The 16,019-nt window shown below is 47.8% G+C and overlaps 1 protein-coding gene across 1 annotated transcript; it reads right to left on the bottom strand.

The window, feature by feature from the left end:
* Positions 1-356: 356 nt before the first annotated feature.
* LOC113177520 (phospholipase A and acyltransferase 2-like) lies at positions 357-9,675 on the bottom strand. The gene is made up of 4 exons (XM_077796898.1): positions 9,667-9,675; positions 7,356-7,464; positions 4,058-4,326; positions 357-505 (listed from the first exon to the last, which is right to left on the bottom strand). The coding sequence occupies exons 1-4, from the start codon at positions 9,673-9,675 to the stop codon at positions 404-406; spliced, it is 489 nt and encodes a 162-aa protein (XP_077653024.1). The 3' UTR covers positions 357-403.
* Between the last annotated feature and the right edge of the window lie 6,344 nt (positions 9,676-16,019).

Here is a 16,019-nt window from a genome sequence, read left to right as displayed (position 1 = left end):
CTGTTATTTATTTATTTTCAAAAATAGAGTCATATCAGTTTCTCAGTCTCTCTTCATAGAAGGACACTAACCCCGCTATAGAGGCCCTACCCTCACCACCTTCTCTAAACCTAGTGGCCCCCCCACCCCCCACCACATTGGGAGCTAGGGCATCAACATATGAATTTGGGGTGGGTGGGAACACACACATTGAGGCCATGACATTGTGCAATCAGCTCTTTAATAGAATTGATGCCATGCAGCCAGCATTTCCTTCAGATAACAGCTTCCTGTGCTTTGATTGAGCTCCACTAAACCAAGTGCTCATGATTACAAAAGAGTGAAATCTGTAAACCAAATCATTCCCACTGGCTTGATCAAACTCCCCCAAGGTAACTGGTGCCGCCAAGATAAAGCCTTGCATTTACTGCTTTTCACGCTTGCTTCTGGCGACCGCCATCCCAATGAGGCCAAAAACACCCAGGACAACTGTTGCAGTACCAATCGCAGTGAGTGTGTCAGTCACCTGCAACAGAAGACAGGGGGCGGGGTCACATCAGGAGTCTGAGCAGAGATCCTAGTCCAAGGAACCTCTTTCCTGGGCTGCAGGTTCCTTGGACCAGGAACATGCTCCCTGTCCTGGTCACCACATCACAGAGGAAACAACTATTGGCAGGGAGGGGGGATCCCAAGAGGTCAGGCCACCCAGGAAAGAGGACAGGAGGTCCCTGTCAGGAAGGAATGAGTGCAGGACTGAGTCTCAGGTATGAGATTGGAATCTCACAGGAGGAAAACGAGATGCAGCCTACAGGTGTTTAAAGCATGATAAACCCATGGGGTGGCTGTGGGAAGGACACAGTGGCAGGGCTCAGATGTTCTAGGTCAGGGGTGGCCGATAGGGAGCCTTGAAGCAGATGCCAAGTTGGGGAATGACTCCTGTGAACTCCCACTGCCCAGGGCTTGAGGACAGGGACCCACCTAGGTGTTCTTGGTGTCCCTGGTGCTCAGCCCACTGCCTGGCACAGGTGGACCTAGTGACTTAGCTGCTGAGCAAATGGTGGACTGGGAGCAGTGCTGAGGACAGGCTTTTGTGCAGTGAGAGGCCTTGCTTGTGTGTGAGAGGGAAGGGGTCCTGCTGAAGGACAGAGTGGGGACGTGAGGGGGACCTTGATGGTTGCTGCTTCGGCACAGGTGGCGTGAAATGACTGACATGGCCAACCACCACCCCGGGGCCATCTTGCACACAGGTGGAACCCAGGGGCCACAAACACCATAAGAATGGCTGTTTCCAGTTCACTGTCCTGTGCTGGTCATTGTCCAATGCTATAATTTTCTTACCTCCCTCAACAACCCCGTGAGGCTGGCATTCTAATCCCTACCTTCCAGCTGGAGACGACTGAGGTGGCCAGTGGAGAGACCTCACTCAAACCACACGGCTGGCCAGTGACCAGGCTCAGCTCTGCTTATGCCTTTCACAGCCAGGGAAGGAAACTAAAATCAGTGACGCGAGAAGAGATTTCTGGGGAGTGCACCATGTGCAGGCGGGGGAAGAGAAAGGGCAACAGTGCACCATCTTACCACAGACACTCGATCACCTCCAGATGCTAAGGAGAAATGAAGCTGGACCTCAGACAAAGCAGTGACCTCAGACTTCATTCAGTCACCACTGGCCGTGAGCAGGGCTCTGTTGTATATGGTGCAAAGGTGACAGGTGTTTCAAAGGGAGGTGAAGGAGCAGGGGTGGGCAAATGGGGGTCGCTAGAGTCAGGTGAAAAATGATGAAGGGAGGTCCCTGTAAATGCAGTGAGGCCGGCTGAGTGTGCTCCCTGCAACTAATGGGTTAGGATTGTACCGTCCTGAGGAGACGGCAGAAGGCCCTGTTTTCTGATGAGTACATTCCAAAGGCATCCCTCTCAGACCCTGGAGAAAGACACTTCTGAATAATAAGGTCTCTATCTATGTCTATGTGATCTTCCTGTCTATCAATCTGAGTCTCACAGAGTCAGAGGAAGGATGCATAATTATAAGCCCATTTTAGTAAATGCACTAAGACAGAGAAGTCTTGGGTCTATCATCTACTGTTGTTTGGGGGAAAAAAATAGCACATTCTCTTGACAGGCAAACTTTCTCAAGCAGTCATATGAAGGGGGATTGGGAACTTTCTAGGGACAGAGCTTCATGTTCCAGGGGCCATGCTAGAGGTCAGTGGTCTATCAGTACAAAATGTGGGCAGAGTCACTAGGAGCCCAGAGTTCTGCAGGGCCCACAGCACACTGTGTACAGACAAGGAGAAAGTGAGTTGGAGACGGGCAGAGGAGGAGCTTCCTATGGAGGCAGGGCAGAAGGGAAGGAAGGAGTGAGAGGGAGAAGACAGGCGAGTCATTGAGATACCTGCAGAAGAGGTTCCCAAAGAGGGACCCCAGGCCAGGGAGAAACTAAATGGCACAGCCACTACCGAGTACCCCAGGCTTGCTTAAGTTGAACCCTCAGAAGCACAGCAGAGAGCCCACCACCCCTAATACACCCAGAGGTAAAACTGATCCTAGGGGCTTCCCTGCAACTTTGGAAGTGGTTTTAGATACATGACAAAGCAACCCACCACAACAAACCCTTGAGCAACCACCCCTAGGCCAGACACACATCAACCCTCCCCAGCTAACAGGAGGGGAACCCACTCAGCAAGGTCACAGCAACAAAGCAGGTCTCACCCCAGTGCCCAGAGCTGACGGGCAGTTCTCAGTTACCAGCCTGGGTTCCAGCCTGGGGCCCTCTCTTCCAGAAGGGATGGATTTTCCCTGCCCACCTCCCCTCCTTACCACAGCCTTTCTCCTACCTTACCAGAAAAGAGCCAGTCCCTGCCCTCCTGAATGGTGGGGCACAGGCCAAGGTTCAAACATCCCTGGACACCAAGGGGGAAAATTCCAGAACACAGAGCTCCCCAACAAGAGGCCTCCAGAAGCAAAGCAGCATGTGGAGGGAGGCCCTCTGCCAGGTCCACCTCCCACTGAGATTAGAATTCTAAAGTGAGGTGGCACCATGGCCTGAGCATTAACACCTTCAATTCAACTGAAAAATTGTCAGCGTATTTTTGTTTGTTTCTTTGTTTTTGTTTTTGGTACTAGGGATTGAATCCGGAGGCACTTAACCACTGAGCCACATCCCCAGCTCTTTTTTATATTTTATTTAGAGACAGCGTCTCACTAAGTTGCTTAGGTACTCACTAAGTTGCTGACTTTGAACTGGTAATCCTCCTGCCTCATCTTCCTGAGCTTCTGGGATTAAAGGTGCACACTAATGTGCCTGGCAAATTGTCAGTTTTTGACTAAAAAAGTGATCTGATTTGACACCTGGCTTGACTATTTAAATTATCCCAAAGTCATTTTTCATTCGTTAAATAAGCTAATTTTGCAATACCAAGGTTTTCAAGAAAATCTGTACTGAAATCAGGGGTGCAAAAAGCAAAAAAAAAAATCCATCCTTCACAAATATTTCATATTTTGCATGATTTTTGAAATGTTTGATTTTCAACTAAAAATGTATAACATAATTTGTCTAAGTTTTTTTTGTGTGTATGGTGCTGGGAATTGATCTCAGGGTCTCATAAACTCTAGGCAAGTGCTCTACCATTGACTTACAGCCTCAGCACTTCAAGTCCTTTTAAACCAAGACTTGCTAAACCAAGCCTTGACTGACTGTTTAAATCTAGCTGCCATATGTTTCTACAAAAATAAATAAATGAAAAGAAATCAAGATTTTTGGAACACAGCTTTGCCTGTTGGTTTACACAAAGTCAATGGTTACTCTCAGGCTACAGACTGACCCTGGCAGAGTAAGGAGAGGAACCAGCTGGCCCAAGAAAGCTGAAGGGTTTCCTGTTGACCTTGTGCAGAAAAAAATGGACACAATATGACCAGGGTCCCCTTCTCCTGGACCCCACTGCTCACTCTGCCAGCTTCCCTGACCCCCACTCCCGGGCAATCTCCAACTCAGTTACACTGCCAACCCTCAGCAGGTGCCCACGCCTTATTACTTGGGAATGATCTGATCGCAGGGAAGGGGACACAGGCTGAGGACACACCTGGTCACTGCGGGAAACTCCATAGCGCAGCGTGTTCACAAAGTGCTCACAGTTGTCACTTGTCAATGAATAGGGGACTTCCTTCCCCACCATTTTCTCTGCCTGTTGGACAATTTTGTTGGGTGGCAGTGGGTCATACTTGTCATCGTGCTTGTTATTGACCCGGTACCTGTCTCCTCCAGCCACCACAGACAGCAGCTCCTTCTTCACTATGGCTCTTTCAGCCACGATGGACATGATGCTGCTCACACTAGCTCCTGCCACTTCACCTGTGGAAACAGTGGACTCAGGCCTGGGCAGGGCCACAGTGAATCAGAGCTGGCCTCGAGCCAGAGAGCCTCAGTGCCAAATTGGGAGAGTAAGTGGTTTTCACAAAGTTTTGTCCTCCTCCTCTGGACAGCGTCTTCCCCCAGCGCTCATTCCCAGCTGGAGCAGTGCTGTAAGCAGCCCTCCACCCAGGGGTGGCTCAGGGTGGCTGCAATGCTTTTCACTGTCCGCCCCCTCCACCTGGGAAATCTTAGTGTCCTGGGACCTAACTCAGACATGTCCTGGATTTGCTCTATCATTAATTCCTTTCATATGATTCACATGGGAGGTCCTGGAGTCCAGTGTTGAATGATTCAGAACTAAAATTAGAAAATGAAAATGATGCCTTCAAATATGCTACTAAGAAACTGGCTGAAACCATAGTTGAAATCAATGGAATCTCTGTGAGTACATGGAGTGTTTCTGTAGCAGTATTATATGAGGCAGAGGGCAGGTGTGCACACGGTACAGACCAATATTCAGGGCATGTCTGGAGAAGGAATTAATCATATTTTGTTGGGGTATAGAATTCGTGGAACATTTTTATAAAGATTATAAAAATGTATTATGCTTTTACCCTGGTTTAACGCACTGCTGTTCAAACTGACATCGTGCCAATGCCAAGATGCCAAGAATAATCACGATATTCCTAATACACTTGGTGGTGGGTAATGGGATCCACCTGGAAATGCACTCTCTCTTGCTCTCTCCTTCTCTCTCTCTGTGTCTCTTTCATGTTGGATTATTCATTATTTGTGGTAATAAGATATACAAATATTTCCAATCCAAGGGATCTGGACGCTGCAGCCTGGAATATTTCTCACCCCCAATAACAACATACAAATTAGAAATGCCAAACAAATTCTCACCTTGAGATCATTATGCATGAAATATTCCTCCATAAGTGAATGTTTCAAGAACTTCCAAAGCTGATTATGAAGAGAAACTCTGTATGTTGGGTTTTTTTTTTATCAAACCCTGTTAGCACTCCCAGAACCAGTCTGGAACCCCAGCTCTTGGGCTCTCATGGGAGCACAAGACTCTAATGGGAGTCTCTAAATTAGAAAAACCCATGACCTATATTTCTACAAGGCCTGAAACAAATTCTCACGATACATTAAATTCTCTTCAAGGAAGACAGCCTGACATAAGCAGCTTAGCTTCAATACTCCATAACGAAAGGTTCCTTGATCGACTAACTGCTCAATGGAAGGAAACAAAGCACTTATTAGGCAAAATGCTGCTTCTAAGATAATAAACTCAGGGTTGTCACCCAGAATCTTAAAGATCTAAAGGATGGATCCCGGTACCTCATGTGACCAAGGAGATGTGATCAGTGGACCCACCTCCCAAACCAATTGGTTAACTCTGGGCTCCTTGACACCTGGCTCTGGAATGTTCTCCAGGCCCTTGGTATTATTCTCACCTTGTTGCAGTAACAACACTCCCTACATGTGGCGTATCCTCAAGAGACATGAACTTTGTCAGCAGCCACATGCTCTTAAGATGACCTCTATGAGCACTAAGCCACCAAAACTGTATTCACAAAAACCATGTGAAGGATCTGCTGAGTCCTGATTTACCATCTAGGACGTCCCCTGAAGGACAAACATCAGAAGACAAGAGTAATCTTGGGGATTAGTCCCATTGCTGGTCCAACTGAGAAACTGACCAACAGAGGGGATTGTTAAACAGAAATAGAGAGGACACCCAGACTGAATGTAGACCAAAACCCCAGAGCCAGGCACCGTGTGGGGCACCTGCCTGTATCCTCTGACACTCAGGAGGCTGAAGCACAAGGATGTGAGTCTGAGGCCAGCCCAAGCAATGCAGTGAGACCCTGACTCAAAGTAAAATTTTAAAAGGGCTGGGATGTAGCTCAGGGTTAGAGCACCCTGGGTTCAACCACCAGGGCTTCAGCCAAACAAAAAAACCAACAAGAACAAAGGGCCCACCACATGCAGCCCTAACTGGACACTGTCCTGATTTCCCCAGAGCCAGCTCTAACCCAGACAGACCTCCCTCTCCTGCTGTGAGCAGGACCTTGCTGCTGTCCCAGGGGTTGGACACCAACCAGGGAGCCCCCGCAGCAGCACAGCCTAAGGGGGGCAGGTTCCTAGTGGCCAGGCTCAGGGACAAATGCACTCCCTCAATGACGCTTCAACAACTGAGTGTGAGCACTGCTGTGAGCTGAGCTCTGTGTCATTTGCTGTTCAAAGTCCATGAGTTTGTGAGCTGCTGTAGGTGCCACAGAAGGTCTCAATGTCTCCCACTTGACTGACTTCCTATGTGCACACAGGTGCATGTCCACACCAGCTCTACTAGTGACTTGAAGGACTGGACAGTGTTCCTCTGTGTGCAGGTGAGTGGGGTTTCCAGCATGTCCACGTGTCCCTTAAAGCCATGATGCTGGGCCAGAGAGTGAGGAGGCCCCACACCTGGCCATGCCCTGCACAGGCTCTCCCTGCCCTCCTTCATTTCTCTCCCTCACGGCCTGGGAGACAGGAATCCCTATCCCTGCTCTTCTAAAGTGGAGCTCAACTGAGTGATGAGAAGCCGAATGCTCAAGTCACAAAGGAGGCCCAAGAGCCAGGATTCCAGGCTGGCCCTGGGGAGGTTGGAGGCCCTCACCTGTCCATTGCTCTTTGCAGCCAGGTATAAACTCTTGGAAGGATCAACTCCTTCTACTGTTGTTTGACCTTGCAGAACTCCACAGACACAGGGAACTGGACCTTTGGAGGGATGCTCATCAACTACAGTGGGATCAACTGGGACTGAACCTGCTCTAAAATGGAAACAGGTCAACAATTCTCCCTGAACTCACTGATAATGAGGACTAGCAGAGATACAGTCAGAGCAAAGAGCATGATTCATTCAGTAAGTGCTGATTGAGAGCCTGCTGTGCCAGGCAGTGTGAGGACCAGCACATAACTGTGCCTGTGTACATACTCTTGATCTCAGCCCTTGTGTTTAATAGAGAAACCTTACGTACTTGGTGGAGCCAGATGGACCACATAGCCATTTCCCACATAGATGGCCCAGTGCTCATAGCCAAAGCGAGAAATTTCAATTAGGTCTCCAAGTTTTAGTTGTGTTCTGTTCTGTAACAGAAAAACAAGACACAGATTGGGTGGGGGGTGCTTTTATGGAATGCTGTAGAACCTGATCTGCAGGAAGCCCCAGCTCTAGCCTACAGAATCCCTCTGCTCATCACTTGTAGGAATCAAAGAAGAGACACCTCTCCTTTCACTGGTGGGAAGCCTCCCCTCTCCAGTTACATTATGTTTGTGAGCCTGGAAAGGTGCTCAGGGACAAGGAGATGGGAAGGGTGTCATTGAGGGACCATGGCAGTAGATCTGCAGCACAGGAGTGTGGGGCAGTGATGTGCACCAGCTGCAGAGAGCACATTTTATGCACAGAGCATGTTTGTAGCAGCAAATGTTGATATGATTCCCAAAGATGTCAAAATCACCTTGGTAAGGGCCACCAGCCATATGCCTGGGCCTCAGTGATCATTGTGAGTTACAGAGTGCCCACGTACAGAGCCCAACCTGCCAAACACCGCAGAACACTTGACCCCCACTGTTCATCATCCTTCGAGCAATAACTACCACCACCCTCCTGGATAGATGAGGAGAATGGGTCTCAGCACAGTTAGGGAACTTTCCTAGAGAGCAGAAGAGCCAGATGGAAACCGAGATCTCAGGGTTTCCAACATTTATGCCTGAACAATTCCAGAAGGTTCCAGATAAGCTGGGGGAAGTTCAAATATGGGCTCCAGGCCAAAATCAAGAAAATAAAGACAGGATGTAGTGGAAGTCAGAGGGGGAGGGGTTCTCTTCTGAAGCTCACATGAGCAAGTTGCATTTCTGGGACACTCTGAGGCAACCAGCTGCCCTCCCCAAACTCAGCTGAGCCGGGCCTCTGGGCCCAGTGCGCCCTGCAGAGAAAAGTGAGGGTGCAGCTGCCTGGAGGTGGTGGGAGATCTCCTGGGAGTTCAAGTCCTTGGCAGCAAGGATCAGGAGTCAGCTTGACCCAAGGTGGGCTGATTGGAGCATCAGAAAGATAATAACTGCCAGCAGTGGTCAGGCATGGCTGGAATCCCAGTGACTTTGGAGGCTGGGACAGGAGCATCACAAGTCTGTGGCTAGCCTGGTAATCCAGGGATATGTGGTCCCATGTTGAAGATTTTAAAAGGTCTGGGGAGATAGCTCAGTGTTAGAGCGCTTGCCTAGCTTGCACAAGGTCCTGCTTTCAATCCCTAGTACTGAAAAAAAAAGAAAAAAAAAAAAAACCCACACATGTATTGAAGCACACCACAGTGGTTCTAGTAAACACATCTAAGTGAAAGGAAAGATAGAATAAAGTCTTAGTGTCCTCAGGGAACCCAATTAAAAACTACAACAAAACCTAAAGCTACAAACAGATACTTATAAGGTGGCTGTATACATGTGCAAATGCACAGAAACATATGTGGCAGAGAGCACCCCAAGCTGCTTGATGGGAAGCAGGGAGCCTGGGAGAAGGGCTGCCGTCCTTGTTGCTCATGGCTTCGACTTTGCTTTGGATTTCTTTCTTTCTTTCTTTCTTTCTTTCTTTCTTTCTTTCTTTCTTTCTTTCTTTCTTTCTTTCTTTCTTTCTTCTTAAATTCTCTTTCCACATCTTCTACAGTGCACGACACTTGTACATAATGATGAGCATTTTGTTGCCTATACACACGTGCACCCAATAATCCAATATATTTTGGCCGATATCACTCCCTAACTTCTCCCCCTCACTCCCCTCCTCCCACACCTTCGTCCCTTTTTTCTGTTGGTCTCCCTTTGATTTTCTGCTTTTGGTTTTTTAAACAAGGCAAATACATTCACATATGATTGTGGAATTAATTAAAATAAGAAACAGAACAAAAGGTTTGGAATTTAAATCCTTCTCAGCCTGTGGACACTCCCCACTCTGACTTAACTGGAATCTCATTCTCCGTTTCCTCCTTTACAACCTGTTTCCTGAAGCCTGGTTTGGGTAAAGCCAAGCCTTCAGCGAGGTGCCAGGAGGCAGCCAGCACTCAGGAGACCAAACCCCATGCAGCAGCTGAGGCAGGGAAGCCTCTGGGCTCTTGGACCCAAACCAGGGTTCCTTTCCTGCTGTGTGAGAGCCCCAGACCTGCAGCCCACCTGTCCCCCACCCCAATCCCTATCCCCTCTACACCTGAGCTGGAGCCAACAAGGACAGCACACATATTCACGCTAACAGACTGTCACTGTTATTTTTAAATGAAAGCTTCAAAACCCTTTCTGGGGACTCACCCAACTCATCGTTCTGTCCAGAAGTGTGGAGTGTTGCTGGCTGGATGTCCAGCTTCTTTTATTTAGCTTTGAGTTTTATTTTTTTCTTAACTCCACCTATCCAAGCCTTCCAATAGGGGAAAACATAGGTCAAAGTTCACATAAAAATTTTAACCCTCCAACAAGTACAGGGCACAGGTCCAGAGTCAGTTAGATATGGAAATCAGCAGGAGGGGTGAGAGATCAGCGCTCAAAGTGCATTCAGGAGAATTTGGTGGCATCTGTGGTCAGGGAACATTCCAAAATGCCCAAGTTTCAGATAGAGAGGAGAGAAAGTGAAACAAGCAAGTGCTGATACTGGAAACAAACCCCAGAAAAACGACCACACACTATTGGTGAGTGTCAGCGAGGGTTCCAAGGAGGGAGGGCCTCTGAGCACACAGACACACCCCACAATGAGGATATAAACATCCCCACGACAGGCAGATATTTCTACCAACTTTGAAACCAACCACACCAACTTTGAAACCAACCACACCAACTTTGAAACCAACCACACCAACTTCGAAACCAACCACACCACCCGGAACAAGCCACCAAGGACACATCCCCACACTGGGAAAACCGGAGAACTTGTAGGGGCAGAAGTGTGAGAAGGGCTTCCCCTCACCCAGGATCAGAAGCGCATTCATTCTAGCCCAGCAGGGAACCTAATCCCTAACTAGCTGGTGTGAAGAGCCTGCTTCTTTGACACCAGTGTGCTACCCAACCCAAGCCCCAAATAAGTTGTTTCTTCCGACACCCACTTAGAGACCTCACATCCCGGACAGTCCAGACAGCAAGGGGTGGGAGAGACTGGGGGCAGCTCAGCATCCTCACTGTGGGGCTTGGGGAGGAAGCAAGGACCAGCTCTTCCTTCCCTTGCTTCTCCCTCTACCCTCACACTTCAGGAAGTTCCTGCGCCCAACTCCCCTGCCATCTCTTCAGCTGGCAGTGCCCACCAAGTCCTCCTCTCAGGAGATGGGGCTGTGATATTGTTAAAAGTGGCTGCACCCAGAGATGGAGTATCTGGGCCTTGGCTCACACTCCGTCCACACTCAGCCTGCATTCTGGGCTTCTGGCTGGTGAGCTAATTCCCTGCCTGCCTCTCTGTGAGGAGAGTTTGGAGGTCTCTCCAAGCCCCAGAGAACACCCCTGTCCCTCTTCTTCCTTCCATAGTCTTTTCCTCCCAGTTCAAGGTGATCCTTGCCTCAACCTGTGATCCCTGAAGTGTCCAACCTTGACTTTCTGTTAGAGAAGTTCTCAGCAGGGTTGAGTTCAGCCCTATCATGGGAATTAGAAAAGGAAGAGGCCAGGTTCTTATAATTCTAAGAAATGGAACAGTTCCTGGAGGGCATGTTTTATAATTTGGAAAAAGGAAGTTGTGGGTGTTGTGTTGCCCTGTCCCCAGGAAAACTCCTGCCCTGTGTCCTCATGGAGGCAGAGGCTCAACCTCAGAGCTCAGCTCCTTTCTGTTCACAGTGCCCTGGCCATGGCCTTGGGCAACTGAGGATGGTAGGGAAACTCCCTCCTGCTGTCTCAGCCTTGCTGGGGCTTGATGGACAGGCTGACTCAGGCTGGGGTGCAGGAGGAGGTGGACAGGAGGCCTGGCTCTGCTGCAGTCCAAGTCAGGTCCTGAGGTGGATCTTGGAGACGAAGGGAGGGAGGCCAAGCCCCCAGGAGTTTTTCTCCTGGAGGCTGGAGAGAGCTCAGACAGGTGCAGGGAATTGTGGCCCATTCTGATCCTTGCATGATGGGTTTGGGGTCCTGGGTCCCAGAGAGGGCCAGTTGAGCCAGAGGGCAGTGAGGCACCTGGTGGGAAGGAGTCTGGATGGGAATGTGAAGAGGGGGAGTGGGCATGGGAAGGGGGTTGGGGCAGGGAGACCCAGGGGTGCAGAAGAGCAGAGGCCAGAGGGAGCATGAGGTGAGTGGAGGTCGAGGCCCTGGGTGGACCTGGGGCAGAGCCCAGGGAGGGGAGGGAGGGGGGAAGTGTTGGTGAGGAGGGGCATGTGGTCTGGGGACTGGGTATGGGGCAGCAGGGACAGGAGGTGGGGAAGCTGGCAGGAGGCTATGGGGGTAGTGGAAGCAGGAAGGGAAGTGCCCTGATTCAGTTAGTAGACAGGAGGTGGAGGAGGAAAGAAATCGGGAGAGACTCCTGGGGTCTGCAGGGACTCTACTTTGTGATTGGAAGTGGCAGCAGTGTGGGCCATGGGGCTGAGGGAGGAAATGTGGGGCAGCGGGAGGACTTAGGATGACCCCTCTTTTGGTATTGGGGAGCCTAGAATAAGGGTTGGGGAGGGAGAACTCATCCATGAGATCAGGCCTGAAGAGGGAAGAGGAATAGAAAAAGAATTGATTGGTGACGCTGCGGTGCCCTGGGTGGAGTGCTGAGAGTGAGGACAGGGCGGGGAACGAGGAGCAGAGGGAGGCCCTGGGGTGACTCATGAGGGCTACAGGCAGGGGAGGGTCCAGCTCAGCCTCTGCACCCAAGTGACCTGAGCACATCACTCCACCCTCTGAGCCCCAACCCCTGCACCTCCACAAGGAGAGACTTCAACCATCTTCCTCCCATTGTGTTCATATAATTGCACCCTCAGCTGAGATTTATTGAGGCAAAGGACACAAAGCAAGATGGGCAAGAGGGAAAGTCCCATGGGGAGAGTTCCTGAGGAAGCCAGGTGCGAGCTTCCAGAGGATTCACATGGGATCACTCAACTTCTTCATCGATGTGCTGTGACAACACGCGTGGAGGGTTGTCTACCCAAGAGGATCCCAAGAGTAGCAGTCTATGGTTTGGGTCTATGGAGAGTCACCTAGTTCCCCTCTGCCTGGCCTGTACTGGAGGTCGGGACTCCCAGAAGGCAGGCAGCATGCAATGTAGACCTCACTGTTCATACAGGTGGTTTGGACATGCTGAGTCATTGTGATCACTGAGGGCAAGGTTTATACTAGTGCAGGCAACGGTTGACCTGCCCAGTTTCCAGACTCAGCTAAAAGCCAACCTTGTAGGCAGGTCTCTCTAGGAGTGCCTGTCCCCAGTCTGGAATGTTCAATCATCATGCGTAAGACACAGCGATCCCAAGCGTGCAGGCATCCACAGCTTCAACACAGGTGCAGTCAAAAGGATCTGGAAAAATGAAACAGCAAATAAGCCACTGCAGCTGGAGACTTGACTTTCCTCTCACGTAACTGATGGAGTTCATGGGAGGAAACCATCGAGGACCCAGGAGAACTGAACACCACCACCGAGTAATCGGACCTAACTGACATCCACTGATCACTTCCCCCACAACAGCAGAACACACACTGCTTTCAAGTGCCCAAGAACGTACACAATGTGCTCTTGTTCTAGATGATGAAAAAAATAATAATAAACCTTACAAATTAAAAAACAGGAAATCATCCAGAGTATACTTTCTCCCAAAAATGGGATTAAACTAGAACTCAATAACAGAAGAATATAAGAATCATGTGCAATACTTGTCCAATGTGCAGTTGGACCACATGCTTCTAAATAACCCATGTGTCAAATCGGAAGTCTCCATGGACACTAAAATATTTTAAATGACAAAAAAAATCACAATACAGACCATCAACACATGTGAGGTTTAGGTAATGCAGGACTGATAAGGAACTTGATAGAACTAAATGCATATTTTGGCAGAGAAGAAAATTGAAAGTCAGGATACTGAGTTTCCATCTGAAGAAGTTAGAAAAGAGTAAATAAGTGCAAAATAGGCAGAAGGAAGGAAAAAATGAAGATAAGAGCAGCAATCCATAAAGTGAGCAACAGAAAACAATAGAGAAATTCGGCAATGCCAAAAGCTGGCTCTTCTAAAAGAGCAAAAGATAAACCTCTAGTGAGACTGACAGAGCCAAAAAGGAAAAATGACACAAATTACCAATATGAAGAGTGAAAGAGGGGCTTCCAGAAAAGCTTTGGCAGATATTAAATGAGAAAAAAATAATATCATAATAAAAATTTAAGAACTGGGATTAAATGGGCTAATTTCTTAAGAATCACAAATGACCAAAATGGTTCTAGATTAAATAGATACTCTGAAAAGTTCTGCAAGTATTGACTGGAGTGCGTTTTTAGTTTATCACCACTGAAAAAATAAAATCCAGGTTTAGATGGCTGTCCCAGCAAAACGAGGAGGAAACAGTCCCATTCCATGAAACTTTCTGGGGAAACAGAGAAGGGAACACTTCGTCTCATCCATTTACAGTAGCATTCCAATCTGACCACTGAGTATTAAAAAATACACCCAGAGATCAACATCTCTCATGAACACAGAGGTTAAAAATCCTCAGACAACATCGGAGGATCAAACTGAGCTCTTTTCAAAAGGAACACTCCCACATGACCCCATGGACTTGATCCCTGGAACCTAAGAGTGACCCGATCATTGAAAATCAAATGTGCAATATGTCACATTACCCACATAAAGAACAAAAGTCACACGGTCATATCAACTGATGCAGAAAAAGCCCTTAACAAAATTCAGCATCCACTCCTGATTTCAAAATATTCTCAGCATCCATGGAAAAAAAAATATATATATATATATATATATACTGAATAGAAAGAAGCCCTGAAGAGTAGAAGGAAGGGAAACAAGAGGAGGGGAAACACGGGGGAATTGTGTCATGTATGTACACAAATATGTCGCAATGAAACCCCACTGCATGTATAATTATAATGGACCAACGAGTACACAAAATAATAAAATGATAATAAACTATTGTTTTTCTACTAAAAAATATAGTTGGCAAAGTGTCACATCATGCACTTTAAACAAATAAATCTTAGCAAATGAGTACTAGAAGATCGCCTCCTCAACTTATTAAAGGCCACCCACAAAAACCTAAAGCTAACTCTAAGTAACTGAAAAAATTAAATTCTTAGACATACATCTAACACCACATATATGCTGAAAACTAAAAATTCTGACTGAAAAAAAGACTGGGGCTGCAGCAATGTACTTATTAAACTTTCAACAACACCCGATGGGATTTACTCTAGGAACTTTAAGGTCGGATAACATTAGAGAGTCTTGTCAATTTTTTATCTGTGCATATTAATGGTACAGGATAACGGATTTCATTGTGGTCCAATCATACACACATATAACACGACTTGGTCAATTCCACTCCCCAGTTCCTCTCCTGACCCTCTCTTCCTCCGTCCCCTACCCTCAAGGTTGCCCTTCTACTTTCCTTCTTCCCCCTCCTTCCTTCACATATGAGAGAAAACATGATACATTTCCGACTTATTTTGACTTATTTTGTCAACTTGATGGTCTCCAGTTCTGTCCATTTTCCTACAAATGGCATAATTTTGTTCTTTGTGCGAGAATAATACTCCATTGGGTATAGACACCACATTTTATCATTTATCCATTGACCTTGGCTGACTCCTTGACTTGGCTGTTGTGAATCCTGCAGTGATAAACGCAGGTATGCAGGTATCTCTAGAGTGTGTCAACTTGAATTCCTTCAAGTGTTTCACACCCAGGAGTGGAACAGCTGGATCTCCTGGTAGTTCTAGTTTTTTGAGGAAACTATACTGATTTGCCGTAGTGGCTGTACAAATTTACACCGACAGTGCATAAGGAATCCTTTTTCCTCACACCCTCACCAGCTGTCTAATACTATCGGAATTCTTGATGACTGATTGCCGTTCTCACAGGGTCAGGCAGTTGGAATCTCGATTTGCGTGGATCTGATGGCTAAAGAGGGTGGACTTTTTTTCCTATAATTGTTGGCGTTTTGTATTTTTTTTTAAATGTCTGTTCAGTTCATCTGCCTGTGTATTAAACTGGTTACTATCATTTTTTTTTCTTTTTTGAGTCTTTGGGGCTCATTATATTCTCTGGATAGCAATTCTTGGTGAGAGGAGCAGCCGGCAGAGTCCTGCTCCCATCCCACCCCTACCTTTCTGTTGTACAGAAGCTGTTTAATTTGATGCATCTGGTGATGCTTGTTGGTGTTATTTCCAGACCTAGAGGAGTCCTATTCGGGAAGTGCTGGCCGGCACCTGTATGCTGGAGCGTTTCTCCTGTGTTTTCCTCTAGCAGTCACGAAGCTTCTGGTCTGCCATCTAGGTCTTTGATCCTCTTACCATGATTCATCTCATTAACAGATTGTAATGCTAATTTGAATTGTCAGCTTGAATGCATTAAGAGATGCTGATGATTAAGAGGCTTCTGGACGCGTCAGTGAGGGCGTATGCAGGAATGATTGGCATATCCAGGAATGATTGGCATGTGGGATAGTGAACTAAATGGAGACCCTCCCTAAGAGAGGGCAGCGTGGTGACTAAGATGGTGGCT

This window comes from Urocitellus parryii, chromosome 4 (assembly GCF_045843805.1).
Source record: "Urocitellus parryii isolate mUroPar1 chromosome 4, mUroPar1.hap1, whole genome shotgun sequence".
NCBI classification, from domain to species: Eukaryota; Metazoa; Chordata; class Mammalia; order Rodentia; family Sciuridae; genus Urocitellus; species Urocitellus parryii.
Note: the sequence above shows the minus strand (reverse complement) of the source record. Positions and strands in the feature narration are given on the sequence as shown.

Excerpts from the sequence above, each read along its gene's own strand:
- LOC113177520 (XM_077796898.1), bottom strand. Across the intron at positions 4,327-7,355 it reads GGTCCATCTGGCTCCACCAA|GTGAAGTGGCAGGAGCTAGT; the intron begins GTACGTAAGGTT and ends CTGTTTCCACAG. Across the intron at positions 506-4,057 it reads GAGTTTCCCGCAGTGACCAG|GTGACTGACACACTCACTGC; the intron begins GTGTGTCCTCAG and ends CTTCTGTTGCAG.